This window comes from Gavia stellata, chromosome 26 (genome assembly GCF_030936135.1).
Source record: "Gavia stellata isolate bGavSte3 chromosome 26, bGavSte3.hap2, whole genome shotgun sequence".
Classification (NCBI taxonomy): Eukaryota; Metazoa; Chordata; class Aves; order Gaviiformes; family Gaviidae; genus Gavia; species Gavia stellata.
In genome coordinates, this window is record NC_082619.1 from 2,697,002 (window position 1) to 2,711,905 (window position 14,904).

The window sequence follows — 14,904 nt, forward strand, 5'->3', positions numbered from 1 at the left end:
AGGTGCCCTACCCTGCATTTCAGCATTGGGTGGCAGCTCCCTCTGTGCCAGACATGGCTGGCTGATGGTTTTTGGCTTTTGTTTTTCCAAAGAGAGCTCTGGAGGATCCTACATTTCCCATTTGGGGCAGCTAAATTTGACTTGACTGTACAGCCCCTATTGCTTTCAGCAGAAATGCTGTGGTTTAGCTCCTCCTTGCCCTTCTACAGCTGCTGGCTTTCAACACATTGCTCTGCGAGCTTTGATCTCAGTGCAGCAAAGGTGGAAATACCCTGGATGGTTGGAGTGGCTCCTCTAAATGGTGAAGTGAATCACAGTGCAGGTCTCGGGAAAGGAAAAGGAGCTGGCCACTCAGTCTGCTTTGTATCCACAGAAATACAGACAGGTACTTGGGGACTCTCTTGTTTTCTCAAGGTTATCGAGGAAGGCACAAAGAGGGGTACAGTGTCTCAGCCATGTCACCCAGGAGGCTGATGGCAGGCCTGGCTCCCTTTTCTTGGCCTGCCTGGAACACAGCACAACCTGTGCTTAGGGTCTGTGTGACTTCTGGTGTGAGGCATCTGTCCTCTTCCTCTGCCTGGATAAAGCTTTGTGAGATCTGCCTTGTGTACAGGTGTTTTGGCACAAGTGAGGGCAGAGAGGTGTGAGGTACAATACCAGGGACAGCTCTTTTATCCTGGCTAGCAGGCTGTGCCTGAGAGCTGTGCCAGAGAGCTTGCATCTGTGGAGCCAGGGAGAAATGTCCATATGGGCTTTTATTGAAATCTTCCAGAGAAGAACTTAACTTTGAAGCTAATCCCTTGGAAAACACGCAGCCGTGTTCTCCCGAGGGAACACAAACAGCCATTCCACAGCTGATGTGTTTGATCTCTAAAATTGTGATTTATCAGCTTGCCCTTCTGCTTTTCAGGATGTGAAAAGCACCATTGGCTCCATTTATCACTTTCATTCATGTGGCATTGTGTCACCAGGTGCGCATACACATGGAAAGCTTAGAAAGGAAAGAGTAGAGGGTTTAAACAACACAGAATCTCAGTGCTGGCTTGGAGTTACCCCAAATGTTTTCTGTTGGGCCATAGCAATTGCAATGTTGGGCAACTGCAACTTGGTTTTGGTGACTGAGTACTAACCAGAGATACTTCAGCCAAGATTGGGCACAAGGCAAATGCATTGCAAAAGACAGTGCCCCAAAAAGCTTATGATCAAAATAGCCAAAATCGAGGTGAACGCTGAGTCTGCATACCAACCAGCGAGTATCTGTGGACAAGCCAGGACACAGCCAGAAATGGATATCAACTCTTGCAGCTGGGAGGAATCTGTATACTGAGGCCGGCTCTTTTCCACAGCCCAAGGAAGAAATCTCCCTCCTGTAGTCCCTTTTCAGGGCTGTTTTTACTGAGAACAGTTGGAAGCACAGGTACCTGGTATGCACATGCAGCAAGAGCTCAAAAGCTGTGGCAGAGCAGGTATAACTGGCAGAATCTTTCTGCGTTGGAAACTTCGCATCTTTGCATGAGAGTTCCTTTAGAGATAACAGCATTGCGATTTCATGGAAAAGTCTGAACTGCATAGCACAGTTCATTGAGCTCCATTGATACCTGTGATAACTCGTGCAGCCTTTGCTAGCTGCATCCAGTTGAAGATTCAGGCCTTGATTCAGCACAGAACTTCTGGAGAAGGGCTGAAGCCAAGGAGACAGTCTTAAATCTAATTTTCAGAATGGGGATATTTCTAAAATAGCATCACTGGAAAAGCTGTGAGCAGTTTTTATTCTTTTATTCTGCAGTCTGATATTGCCAAGTTCTACAACCTCTTTGTATTAACTGACCTTGCTTCTCTGTGACCATTTCTAGTAAGTGTCTGATGCTCTGCACTTCTGCAGTCATGTTTTCCTAACATCTTTACTATGGTCTAAAGACATTAGAAAAACACTTCCACACCTCCTTACTTTTACACATGGGTGCTGTGCTATTGAAGTTACTTCATTCATATACTCGTAGTTACTCCACTGCTCAAGTTCTTACAAGTAAGCAATGTAACGGCTCTGTCCTCTAACCCTGTTTTTAATTTAGCAGTCCAGCCTCACATAACTAAACCAGTTGCTTTCAATGAGTTATTCAGCAGGATCTGATGCTGAGCTATTAAAACTCCAGATAACTCTGCTATTGGCAGCATCAGGGAAGGGAATGCTAATTCAGGCCCGAGTTTATATAATTTTCAAGTAAGTTGAATCATATTTCACATCACTTCGATCTAACTGCCTTTTGGAAAAATATTGCATTGTAAAGGAATATAAATTCAGTCTAGAGAAGGTGGAACATGCTAATAGATGCTATTAAATTCTTGGGACATTAAAGATGCCACATGTCAATTTTAGACAATTCTTCTTTCTGATTTTTTTTAATATGAGCCCAAGGATGGCACAGTGTGTTCTTTCCCTGATATTTCCATGAAGATGCATTTTTATGCTTGTGAAAAGTCAAGGTGCTGAAACTCACCCGTTTCCATTGTCGTCCCTGCTGACAAGCCCGAGCTCTCAGATTCTGCGGGACTTTGGAGAAGGGCCGTCCGTCATGAGCTTCCCAGAGCAGAGTGAAGTCAGTGCTCATACTCCACTGGTAAAGTTCCAGCTGAGCCTGATGGAAATGTTTTCTACAATTCAGTGATGTCTCCACAATACCTTGTTTGGGATTTGCTTAAATGCAAATCTCTTGATGTCTGTTTCACTCCAATTTGCATGGTCAGTGTGGATCGTTCCCGAAGAGCCTCTTTCCTGTCTGAGCTGACATTTCATGGATGAAAACTGAGTTGAAGTTTACCAACAGAAAATTCTTGGGTTAAAGTGAAAGGCTGGTAAGTCTTGCAGTGATGAGCCATCTCCTTACAGGTGAGGAGGTAAAACAAGGTGGGACAAGAGTATCTTCTCACGGGTAAGTGTGAGATACCCATGTGCTGTTGGAGAGGCACATAGCAGGCCTTACCCAGGGAGTAGTAGTGTCTCTCTGGGACCCCGCAGGCTAGCTTGTGCATTACACAATTAAAACTGGATCTTTGGACACCGTGAACCCAGGAGGCTTTGCATGGCATCCACTAGCACCTGCGGGGAGAGGGGTAACATTCAGCCAGGGACAGCATGCTCATGGGACCAGCAGGAACATCCTTTAGCAAACCCACATGCTCCTGAGGAGGAGGCCAGGGTTTGGCTCTCCGTTATCAAGCAAGGGGTCCCCTTTCTGAAGGTCTGGGGTTAGCCTGCAGTGAGGTGCCAGGAGGGGAAACAGCAGCCAGGCAAGGTCCTGTTCTTACACTGCTGCTGGACCCAGATTAAAGGGACCTTTGGCCAGGCCTGCTATAGCCACTCCTCCCTTCCCAGCCTTCAAATGGTAGAAAGTCTGTTTCTGCAATATCTGAACAAAGAAGCAGAGTTAAGCCTTTAAATGCTTCTTTAAGCACCATAGCTTATATCCTAGTTCTGAAACATATCCGCATTTGCTCTAAGAGAGCCACTTTCCCTGCAATGTGGCTAGCACAACCTATAAATACGGTGAGGACAGGCTGTGGTGAAGCAGATGGTCTCTGGAGTGTTTTGTGCACAAGAGTGGGCTGATGTGCAGTGTTGCTGTGCTCATCTTACATGAGCAGGACAAGACTGGCGCCAATATGTTCCTCATAATTAAATATTTCTCCTCTTGTGGAGTCTGCTGCCAGCTTGCGGGTCTATTAGGTAAGATCCGTCCCTCTTTGTAATTCCGTGCGCTTTCCCCAGCATTGTCCCAGAGATTAATTTGGCCTGTCATATGAACTGTCTTCCTGGGGAAGGCTATTGGTTTTTTAAGTGTAATTATTCATTTCCTTCAGAAGAAAAATAAAATACAAAGAGCAGCAGCTGGCAAAGGCTGCATCTGCCCAGGCCACCGAGGCAAGTGGGGAAGGCAGAGCTGAAATAACATCCTGAATAATTCCCAATATTCTTAACTTGCAGAACGACTTGGGTATTCTGCCTGCTCTGGCATGGAGCTCAGGACCAAGAGGACATCACAGAATCAAGCTCATGAAAGCCTCGAGCTCCTGTATACAGAGTCTTTCACCACGTATATACACCCTAATGTATAAAAGACAAGTCTTATTTTGGCCTGTCCATTCCTGGCCACCCCCTCTTGGTACCCAGCGGTGTCTCAGATTTGGCTGACAGGTAATAGAATTGGCAGGAAGCACCAGGCAGGTCGGGGAAGCGTGGGCAGATGTAAAGTCGCAAGAGGAGAGGGCTGTCTTTGCTTTGTCAGCAATAGGCTTAGTTTGCCACCTGCCTCCTGGCAGACTTCCCAGATAGTTTTGTCTCCTGTTACCCATATTTACATACTTTGGTTAGGAAATACAACTTAAATCCCAGCCCCATTCAAGCTAATAGCTTTGCACTGTCCAACCAGTCCAGGTGTTTTCTGCACTGGGTAAGAAATAATTACATTGAAAACAACACATTCTGCAGAAAACAATTAAGCAGAGATAAAATAAAAACTCAGACAGCCTTCTTTTAGATGCGATCCATCTCTTACCTTACATTTTAATTTGAAAAAGCATCAGACCCAGATTTTCTATATAGTTTCGTTAATTTGGGCGTGTACTTTCCATTCACGTCGGAGGGGAGAGCCAGTGTGTATGTCAGGAGTTACAGGAGCAATTGTGTGTTGGCAAGGCATGCTTTGTGGCACGTTTTATACAATCCCATTTGGTTTTAGCACGGCGTTTACCTGTGCCAAAGCAAACTTTCTGCGAATTGTGTCTCCGTTTTGGGTTACAAAAGCCTGGAACACCAGACCTAGTAATCAATGTATATTTGTTTAATTCAAACGGTCATTTCAATCCGTCTCATTACTGAGTTAAGAGAGCATCGTCTCACAGCAGGAACCGCAACACCGGTGGGTTTTGTATTCGGTGCCTGGCGGGGGTGCCCAGTTGTGTGGATTTGCACGGCGGTCTTGGCACTGTGAGAACTCCCGTTTTCACGAGGAACGATTCTGGAGGCACCAGAAATTAACGTACGTGGCAGTAGCAAAGCCTGCGCAGGTCTTCGTGCTCCACCACTGCAAAGCCAGGTCCCGTCCCAAATCCTACCATAACAAAAGTGGCCCCGGCTCCCGGGATACTGATTTCCCACGACCAAACGCGAGGTAGTCCCGCGGGTGTCCGAAAGGCCTTCGCCGGCGGGGCAGCCCCAAACCGCCTGGGAACCTTTGTGAGCCGGCGCCGCTTCCCGGCGGGCCCGCTCGGCCGCTGCACGCGCGCAGCCGGCTCCTGCGCGGGGATTGGTCGGCGGCCCGGCTGGGGGCGGCTGCTATTGGGCCGCCGGGCGCGGTCCGTTGCCTTCCGGCGTCCCCCGGGTGGGGGGAGGAGGGTGAGTGGGGCGGTTTCCCGCGCCCTGGTCTGCCCGGGGCTCCCCCCTGCCCCGTCCGCCGGTTCGGTGCCGCTGGGCCCGGCGGCCCGCCGCGGTGGCTCAGCCCCGGCTCCGGCCGGCGCTGCGGGAGCGCGGGGCCGCCCCTGCCCTCGCCGAGACCTGCCGGGCAGCGCCCGGGCCGGTTTCGGGCAGTGGGTGTCCGTGACGGTGAGGGGAGCCCTTGGCCTCTCGCCCTGCCCTTCAGGGCCGGCGGCCCCGGCCATGCCGCCCACCAAGGCCGGCGGCAAGGAGGCCTTGGTGCTGCAGTGCGAGTGGGAGGTGTGCACCTACGTGGCCTCGAAGATGGAGGAGTTTTGCGAGCATGTCGCCCAGCACCTGCAGCAGCACCTTCCCGGAGAACACCGGGACGAGGTGGACCCTCTCGGTAAGGAGCTAGCAGCCTCGACTGCTGCGGCTCATGAGCCCTCCCTCTTCTCTGAGATATTTCATTGTGAGAGAATCTTCCTCTCCCTGAGGAGAGCAGCACTGCCTGCTGCAGGATTGGGTTCTCATTAAAAACGCTGTGGTGTTTCTCTGTCTGTGGGATCCTGAGCTTTACTTGGAGAGTTTCCATCAGACGTCATTATGGCCTGTATATTTCCTGTTTGTGTTGCAGAGGAATACACGTGTTTGTGGCAGGAATGTGGTTTCTGTTCCCCAGAGAGCTCAGCTGACCTCATTCGCCACGTCTATTTCCATTGCTACCACACCAAGCTGAAGCAGTGGGGGCTGCGGGCCCTGCAGAGCCAGTCAGATGTGAGCCATTGCCAGCTGGACTTCCAGAGCCGCAATATCATCCCTGAGATCCAGGAGAACTTTCTGTGCCTGTGGGAGTACTGTGAGGTGAGTACAGGGGACCCAGTTTTGCTTTCCTCCGTGTTATCTGTGACGTGGTGGCCAGGGGAAGGAGAGCTGCTTTTGTCCTCCAGCTCACCTGCATGCCGGCTGTGTTTGTACCTGTGTGAAAGCATCTGTTGTGCTCTGGCTGAGGCCAGCTTGCGCTGATCTTTTCACCCTGTTTTGTCTGTCCCTGCTCCCCAACAGAGATCATTTGATAATCCTGAGTGGTTCTATCGGCATGTGGAGGATCACAGCTTCTGTTCAGAGTACAAGGCGGCAGGGAAGGAGAACCACGTGGTCCTCTGTGGCTGGAAAGGTTAGTGGGTGCATACAAGGCCTCTCTAGAGAGCTTTGCATAGGGCTGGATTGCAAACATTGTACAGAACTCTGTGCTCCTTAGCAGGGTTTCACAGAGCCTCCCTGAACTTCAAAAGTATGTGTGCATGGTCCTAACAGTGAAATATTCCTGTCGAATTTCCCTCAGGGGATCCAGTTGAGTGCTTAATATTGAACTTTTCATTTATATTTAATTAGTACCTAGAAGAAAAAGGCTCCAGTTTAAGTTTTTCAATAATTTCTCTCTCCCGTGTTTGTGCAATTGACTTAGCTGCTTGCAGTGGGGAGGCCCATGCCAGTTGTGCGCTAGTGATCTCATCCTGCTGTTACACTGCTCTGTGGGCTTTTTGGAGCAGGGAGTTGATCCTTGCTAGTCAAAACAGAAGCAAGAAGCCTGCCATTCAGTCAGGTTGTGGATCATGGCCCATGTGTGAAAGATCTTAATGGCATTCTGTTGTTTCTGTTTAGACTGCGATTGCACCTTCAAAGGGCGCTGCAAACTGCGGGAGCACTTGCGCAGCCACACGCAGGAGAAGGTAGTGGCCTGTCCTACCTGTGGGGGGATGTTCGCCAACAACACCAAGTTCTTTGACCATATCCGCCGTCAGACTGCACTGGACCGTAAGCTCCTGCGGGCAGGGGAGGAGTAGGTTGTGAGCAGTCCTCTGGCTGGGCCATTTGGTTTGCTAGAGCTGCCTCTTCTCTGCCAGTAAAGGGCATGGGTGTGCTTGGAAACAGCCTGGCTTCTCTGATGATTGGGAACTAAGACACCGATGAATCTCTGAGATGTGTCTTCTTGCAGAGGCAGGAGGATTGGAGGCTGACAAGGCTGCAAAGGGCTCACACTGCTGCAGCCAAAGCTGTTCCTCCTGTGGGCACCCAGGACTGAAGTCAAAGGCAGCAGCTGGACACTTGCAGCAGTACTGGGATTTGCTTGTTGAGTTCCCATGTGCTGTGCTGGCGATGTGTATGATGGTTGCTCCCCAGTTCCTGCACTGGCAGCACAAGGAGGCTGTGTGAAGGGGAGGCAGATTGGTCTTTGCAAGTGGGGTTTTTTTTGTTTGGCTTTGTAGTCAGTGTCTACTATCTCTGGAGAGAAGGGTTCCCACCTCCACTGTGACTATCTCTTTTTCTCACTTGCTGCTCTTTGTGCTGTTCTCTCTGCTTTGATCTCTTTTCTCACCACCCTCTCCCCTTTCTCCTTGGCCCTGATGCTGCAGAGCAGAGGTTTCAGTGTTCTCACTGCTCCAAGAGGTTTGCCACAGAGAGGCTGCTCCGTGACCATATGAGGAACCATGGTGAGTAAAGGCCCCTTCTCCCACCTGAGGCTCTGAAGAGTGTGTGCTCTCCCGTGCTTTGTGGTAATGTTTTCCACCCATTCTTTCACGCAGTGAACCATTACAAGTGCCCTCTGTGTGACATGACCTGCCCACTGCCCTCCTCCCTGCGCAATCACATTCGTTTTCGGCACAGTGAGGAGCGGCCGTTCAAGTGTGACTATTGTGACTACAGGTAAGGACCAGGGCTTTCCGTCTTCCCAGACTGGTGACGGAGAAGCACCCAGAGACGTGCACGCGTGCGCGCTACACAGTGTCCAGCTTTGTTCTCTTATCATTTCCTTTTAGCTGCAAGAATCTCATTGACTTGAGGAAACATCTGGACACGCACAGCAAAGAGCCAGCCTATCGCTGCGAGTTTGAGGCTTGCAGCTTTACTGCACGTTCCCTCTGCTCCATCAAACTGCACTACCGGAAAGTCCATGAGGTGGGAAGGGAGCAGAGGGCTATTCTGCTGTGTACTCTCTCCCAGTGAGGCTGAGAACTGCTAAGTGCAACATGCTGTACAGAAGCATGAGGAAAAAAGCTAAGTCATGTGAAGTGCCCCAGGCTGACCAGGGCTGTAGGAATGTGAGGTCAGGTTGCATTCCTCTCTTACTGCTGCAATGATATGTCCTGTCAGTCTTCTCAGAGAACCTGATTCCTCCTTCCATGCACATGCATGGGTACCAGGCCCTCTGATCAGCTTCATGGGGTATTCACATTCCTCTCTCTGCCCTTCAGGGTGACTCAGAGCCCCGGTACAAGTGCCATGTCTGTGACAAGTGCTTCACACGTGGAAACAACCTCACTGTCCACCTCAGGAAGAAACACCAGTTCAAATGGCCCTCGGGGCATCCTCGCTTCAGGTACTGCCCATCCTTAGCTCTTCACTACCTCCTCTCTAGTGCAAGAGACAGCTGGAGCTGTGTCCTCCTGGAGCAGGGACCTGGTAGTGCTTGGGCTCTGACATTTGCCTGTAATGTGCTCAAGATCCATTTCCCAGTGGCTGGGAGGCACTGGGCAGCAAGCATTCGGTGGGATCTGGCACAGCGACAGAGCAGTGCTGGGTGGCAGCTCCAGCAGTGGGTCAGAGAATAGGGGCACGGGCAGCAGTGGTGCATCTGGTGGGACTCTTCTGAGCTTGGCAGGGGCCAGGTCCCACTCTAGAGAAACCTGCTGCAGATCAGTCTCTTGGCAGATGACTCCGCTGCATTCCTCTGTAGGAAACTCCAAAGGGTTTCCAGAGCCTAAAAGCTGGGTGGGGAAGAGGATGGACTTCAAATGTTTCCAGTGAAAGAGAGTGGTGGAAGGAGATGGGCTTGGGAGATGATAGAGGCCTAGCAGAAAGCTCAGAAGCTGCCACATGGATGGGCTTTTAGGGGTAGGGGCTGAAGGGTTTTTAATCCTATCCTGCTTGCCTGGTAATGTAGCACTGGGCATTGGAACCTAGAATATAGTGCCTTTTCCTTGGCTGCTGCTTCAGGCTGCTACCTGTCTGTTGGGAAGGGGCTGCAGTGTGACTGACTCCATTACCCCTGTCTATCTCTGCTCAGGTACAAGGAACATGAGGATGGCTACATGAGGCTGCAGCTGGTGCGTTATGAGAGCGTGGAGCTGACGGAGCAGCTACTGAAGGACAGAGAGAAGCGCGGGGAGGCACTGGATGGCTCAGCTGAGTGTGTGGTGCTGTCTGAGGGTGAGGGCAACCTGCAGGGCATCATTCTGGAGGCCCCGGCAGAGGCTCCTCTGGCAGAGAACAGTATCGCTGAGCTGCAAGTGGCCCCGCTGCGCCCGGCTGCTTGCTCTGCTGACAGCCCTGAGCCAGCACAGCCAAGTGCCTTCCCAGGAGCAGCGGTGTCGTCGGAGCAAGAATCCGGCACCCCGGCCAACCCCATCATCCGTGTGGTGAACCGGACCAACGAGCACGGGGAAAGTGAGACTGTGTATTATGTCATGGCCAGCACATCCTCAGAGGAGCAGGTGGCAGCACCTGGCGGGCTGGCTATGGAGCTGGAGGAGAATGTCATGGACCGTCTGCAGAAGACAGCTGAGGAGCTGGGCATCCAGATCGTGTGAGGTGCTCATGTGCCTCTCTGCATGAGGAAAACTTGGGTCTCCATGGGATGTGCTGGTGAGGGAGGTTGGGAAGTGCTTGGGGGAGAGGGCTGAGCTTGTCTTCACCTACCTGCAGCTGGTTGACTTCCCCCCCCCGCTGCCCCAGCCTCACTGGCTGCTGGTTCTGGTCAGCATGGGGAGAGGGGAAGGACAGGTGTCTCTCAGTTGTGGGTCAAGTGATCTAAGCTGGAAAGAGCTGTCTGTCTCCTCCTTTTGGGGATTAGGGACTAGCAAGCCTCTCCCACCCTTCCAGGAGGTTTGGCCTTAGCCTGACACAGGCCTTCCCCTCTTGGTCACTCACTGGTGATGTGGTCCCTGCTGCTGTGCAGCTGTCAGCCTTTGCTGAGCCTTGTCCTCAGCTAGGATCTCCCCAGGCACGATGGTGTGCTGAGCAGACACTGTAGCTGAAGCCTCTTCCCTGGGGAGATGCGTGGCCCTTAGCAGGCCTGTTCTCCCCCATCCATGCTTTGTTCTACAAGGGATGGCATGCTCTACTTCTGCCTTCATCTTTCCTAGGTCGTTCAGCTGGTGCTGTTGGTGGTGTTTGCACCATTGATCCCATGACACTGCACTGTTCTCTAGGAGGAGAGGGCTGGAGGTGCTGTCCCTTGCAGGCTGCTGCTACCCTGCAGCACTGGGGCACTGGCAGCTTCTTACTGCTTTTGTCCTTCCCTGGGTTTCCTTCCCACGTTGGGGTTTGGGCTCCTGGTTGGGCAAAGTGTACTTTGGCAAGACAAATAAAAGTCGGACTGCCAGGCCAACTGATGTCTGGTGTCTGTTTCAGCCCCGTCCCTGCCAGCTGTGGCACGCTGTGGTGAGAGGATGAGACCAAATTGCCTAGAGCCTGCAGTGTGGCAGGTGGGCACTGAAGAGCTGCCAGGATTTCTTGACAAGTCCTACATGCTGCTGCTTGGTGCAGCTGGCCACTGCCTTGGAGAGTGTGTTGTTCCACGTCCCCAGAGGTGGCACTGAAAGGCCAGGTTTAGCTCTGGCACTCTTGTTCCCTGCTGTCCTGATGAGGGTTTGATTTTTGCTGCCTCCTTCAGGGCATGAATGTCAGCTGCCCGCAATGTCATTTTTTGAATATAGAGAGTAGCCTAGGCTTGTGAGCAGAGCCAGCTTGCCTTTTGTCGAGTGATTTCGATGAGGACAGCGTGAAGCTGGTGTCCCTGGAGTGACACTCGGGCACTCACCGGCCTGTGTGTGGAGGTGATGTGCTGATCTGGATGCTGATTTTTTTTCCCCTCGCTTCCTTTCTCAAGCAGTTCAGCAAAAGCTGTTGGAATTCCAGGTTAATGGAGGAAATAACTTTATGCTAAACTCTTGGCCATCTGCTTGCTTTCTAATTACAAACACTGTGGGTGTGATTCGTGGCTGTGCCCTTGGGATGGGGTGATGAGAGCAGCCCATTTAGGCCTGTGCCCTGGGTGAGGGGCAGCATGCTCTGCAGTTGCCATATGCAGGGGCTGGGTGAGCAGCAGGGATGAAGTGGGCAGAGCTGCCTGCTGTAGGCTGTGTGGGAATGTTTCCTGGGGCTGGATCCATGTGTGAAGGGCAAAGCACACCCCTGCGCCCCGATACTTCTCTCTCCAGGGTCGTGCACGCAGAGTGCCTCCCATGGGCCAGCGAAATGCAGCTAGGGCCATGCGCTGGGCACCTTGTGCTCAGGGGGAGGCAGGGTGGCAGGCAGCTGGCTGTCCCAGCGGCCCTGACAGCATGCAGTGCGTGAGGGTGTTGCTATTTCTGGGGAGGGCATCCCTGGGCTGCCGGTATGTGATGTGACTGGGCCTTGCCACCTTCCCCGCCCCTGCCTGGCCCTTGCTCCCTGGTACTTGGCAGAGCTGGGCCAAGGATGCCTTCGAGAGAAGGGCCTCCTGCCAGATTTGCATTCGCAGCACTTCCAGCTTGGCCCTCTTTCCAACACGGAGGCCTTGGGGCTCTGCTGCCACGGCTGCGCCTGCATTGTCTTGGACTACAGCACTCCTGCCCTACATGAGTGGTAGGTGTTGGGAGCAGAGGCAAGGCTGTGGTGGCTGGGACGAGTTGTCCCTTTAAACACTGGGTCCAGGGAGGGTAATCTGCCAGAGATTATCTGCTGGGGAGAGGATTGGCATTAAAGAGAATGTCTCCTCCCTTCCCCCCGTGTCCTACAGCATCCCCTGTCCTGTGTGTATGGAAACCAAGTTCACTTTCTCCTGGGCAAGCAGAGAGGGGGGCCTTTGATTTGAGGGGCAAGGGGAGGAGGGCAGATGTGCACGATGGGCCTGGGCCTCCTCTTCCTCGCCGTGCTGGCCACGCTGGTCTCCTGTGAGGACCCAGAAGGTAACAGGGTGTTTGGGGGAAGAGGGGCTTATAGGGTGCCCCAGAGCTGCAGGCACCTGGCTGGACCGGTCTTTCCCAGCAGGGAGCAAGACCTTTGTCACATCCCTGTGCCGAGGCTTGGCACAGGGGAAGTGGGAGCTGGCTTGCAGAAGAGCTGGGGGCAGCAAGTGGATGCACTTCTCACCAGAGCAGGGGTCAGGGGGTGGGCTGAGATGAGCCTTCCCTGGGCTTGTACCAGCTCCCTGCGGGTCTCTGAGGGCTGGGGAGCTGGCGGGAAGGGTGTTCCTCAGCCCTCTGCCCCAGCCCTGCTCTGCCTTGCTCCCTGCGGCACCAGGAGACCTGGATACGTACTGGTCTGGCACAGCACCCATCTGCTTGGGGGGCTGCAAGGGGAAGCACAAGGAGCTGAAGAGGAGCCAGTGCGGGAACGGCAGCTGCTGCTGGCTGGGCTACAAGTCCTTCTGCCGAGGTACAGCCGACAGAGGGGAGACGGGGGGTGGGCCTGGGGATGGCTGCAGAGCTTGGCGCAGCCAGCCTGGGGAGGGCAGGTTTTGTGCCACACACACGTGCATGGAGTCTCTCCAGCAGCCTGGTCCTCAGGCCACAAGGGGATGCAGCCTGGGGCACCCGCAGAGCCTGCCCAGCACCCTGGTCCTCACCCGGGACCCGCAACCTTGTCTGGGTGCAGCCCCTTGGGCTGCCATTCTGCCGAGCAGGCTGCACAGGGTGCTGGCCCTGTGCTGCCCCCGGGAACCTCCCTGTCCCCAGTGAACTGTGGGCGACCTGAAGCAGACTTCAACTCAGTGGTGTACGGCAACGACTGGTGGGTTGGCTCAGTGGTGCGATACAGCTGCCGGCCTGGATTCCTGCTGCTGGGGGACCCGGCCAGCGCCTGCCAGTCCAACGGCCGCTGGACCCCCAAGCCCACCTGCCTCCGTGAGTACTGCTGGGTATCGTGCTGAGCCCGAGGCGGCACCCTGCCCGCATGGGGAGCAGGCGGGAGGGCTGCAGGCATGTCTCCGATCCCTCTTTTCCTCTAGCCTGCCACTGCAGGACTGCAGGGTTGGTGGGCACCCTGTGATGTGACCTGGCCCTGCTCTTGCAGGGATCTGCCTGCGAGGTCGGATCGAGATCAGCGAGCGGGATATTAGTGGGAAGTGCTCCTCGTCCTGCAGCACCCAGGCCCACCTGGGAGCCTTCCTCAACCATGGCTGCATCAAGATCTCAGCCTGTGTCACCAAGCGCTCAGGCTGGGCCCGCTGGTTCCTGCGCTGCGACGTTTGCGAGTGCGACTGCCACGTCCCGTGCGGTGAGTCCCGGTAGTGGCTGCCCACCTTTGGTAAGGGACTGCCCCACTGTTTCATGAGAAGGGTCGGAACTGAGAGCTGGGGGCTGCCAAACAGCTCAAAATCTGCTGCTCTTGCTCTCCTTACAGCTTCCTCTGGGTAGAGCTTGGCTGTCCGGGGATGTGGCCACTGGCCCCGCGCTTGAGGGAGGCTTCCACCCTGGATGTCTGCTTCCCTTTGCCACGCGTCTTCCTCGCTGCGCTCCTTCTGTAAGCTCCGTCTGTCCCAAGGCTGTCATCTGAGAGGAGAGGAGACATTCTGGACTCACTCTCTCTCAGGGCTGCCTTGCTGCCTGGCCCCATCCTGTGACTCGCCAGTGGCAGGAGATGCTCTGGGAGCAGAAGACACCTGGGGAGTTGCATGTTTCCGGCAGCTGGGCTTGGGGACATTGGTGTCTCAGCCTCCATTTGCCTGGCTGCTTCCTAGAGGAAGCTCATATCCCCTTTTAGGGGGGAGGTAGCATGTGTGCCTGTGCCTGTTGCAGAAGTATCTATCCCATCTGTGCTGTAGGTTGTGATTTCTCCCTGCCAGGTATTTCCTGCACCCAGGCCAGGCCCTGACCTGAGAGGTAGATCTGCCCTCTGTGCTTGCTGCAGCCGTCAGGCAGAGCTGGAGCGTGGGACCTGCCCGCTCTCCGCATGCCACGGGCAGAGCTTACAGGGCAGAGCAGCCTGGCCAGGGCTGCACCACCCATTGCTGAGGAATCAAGTGTTACAGCGGGATAAACTGCCCTACAGCCTCCCTGGGAGCGCTGGGGCCAGGACAGCTGACTGTGGAGGAAGGTCTCGGCCCCCAGGTGCAAAGTATCTCCCATGGCCTGGTCTGCACACTGGCTGCAGGGCATGCTCCTTCCAGCGGTCTGTGGTCTTGCTCTGAGAGCCCCTTTCCCCAGGAACTTCTCTCCCAGCAGCTTGGAGCCACAAAGGGATGTGGTAGCTGATGTGCTGCAGCCAAGATAGGTAAGGAGATATAAGGGGGGTGTCCTGAGCACAGCAGGACCCTCTTTCATCCTGTAGCTGGAGAAAAAGACCTGGGGTGTGGGCCCACAGTGACTCCTTTCAGGCACTTGAGAAGGGAGCTGGGGCTGGGGGCTCTCACTGCCTACCATGGGGCTTGCTGGCCTGTGCACGGCTGCTATTAAGGTGGCCCTTGGCAGGAGCAGCCATCATGGGCACTGCTGTAACCCTGTGCTATA

General features: G+C 54.0%; 1 protein-coding gene across 2 annotated transcripts; it reads left to right on the plus strand.

Moving 5' to 3' along the window:
* Positions 1 to 5,653: 5,653 nt before the first annotated feature.
* On the plus strand, positions 5,654 to 10,702 carry HINFP (histone H4 transcription factor). 2 transcript variants are annotated; one of them, XM_059829646.1, is made up of 10 exons: positions 5,654 to 5,816; positions 6,048 to 6,274; positions 6,476 to 6,587; positions 7,076 to 7,228; positions 7,828 to 7,905; positions 7,999 to 8,119; positions 8,233 to 8,371; positions 8,668 to 8,792; positions 9,480 to 9,609; positions 9,907 to 10,702. In XM_059829646.1, the coding sequence occupies exons 1-10, from the start codon at positions 5,654 to 5,656 to the stop codon at positions 10,000 to 10,002; spliced, it is 1,344 nt and encodes a 447-aa protein (XP_059685629.1). In that variant the 3' UTR covers positions 10,003 to 10,702. The 2 variants fall into 2 exon arrangements, with proteins under 2 accessions (XP_059685629.1, XP_009807952.2); XM_009809650.2 differs by having other exon boundaries at positions 9,480 to 10,702.
* The last annotated feature ends 4,202 nt before the right edge of the window (positions 10,703 to 14,904 follow it).

Coding starts and splice junctions, on each gene's coding strand:
- HINFP (XM_009809650.2), top strand. CDS start 5,654: ATGCCGCCCACCAAGGCCGGCGGCAAGGAGGCCTTGGTGCTGCAGTGC. Junction 5,817..6,047: donor GGACGAGGTGGACCCTCTCG/GTAAGGAGCTAG, acceptor TTTGTGTTGCAG/AGGAATACACGTGTTTGTGG. Junction 7,906..7,998: donor TGACCATATGAGGAACCATG/GTGAGTAAAGGC, acceptor TCTTTCACGCAG/TGAACCATTACAAGTGCCCT.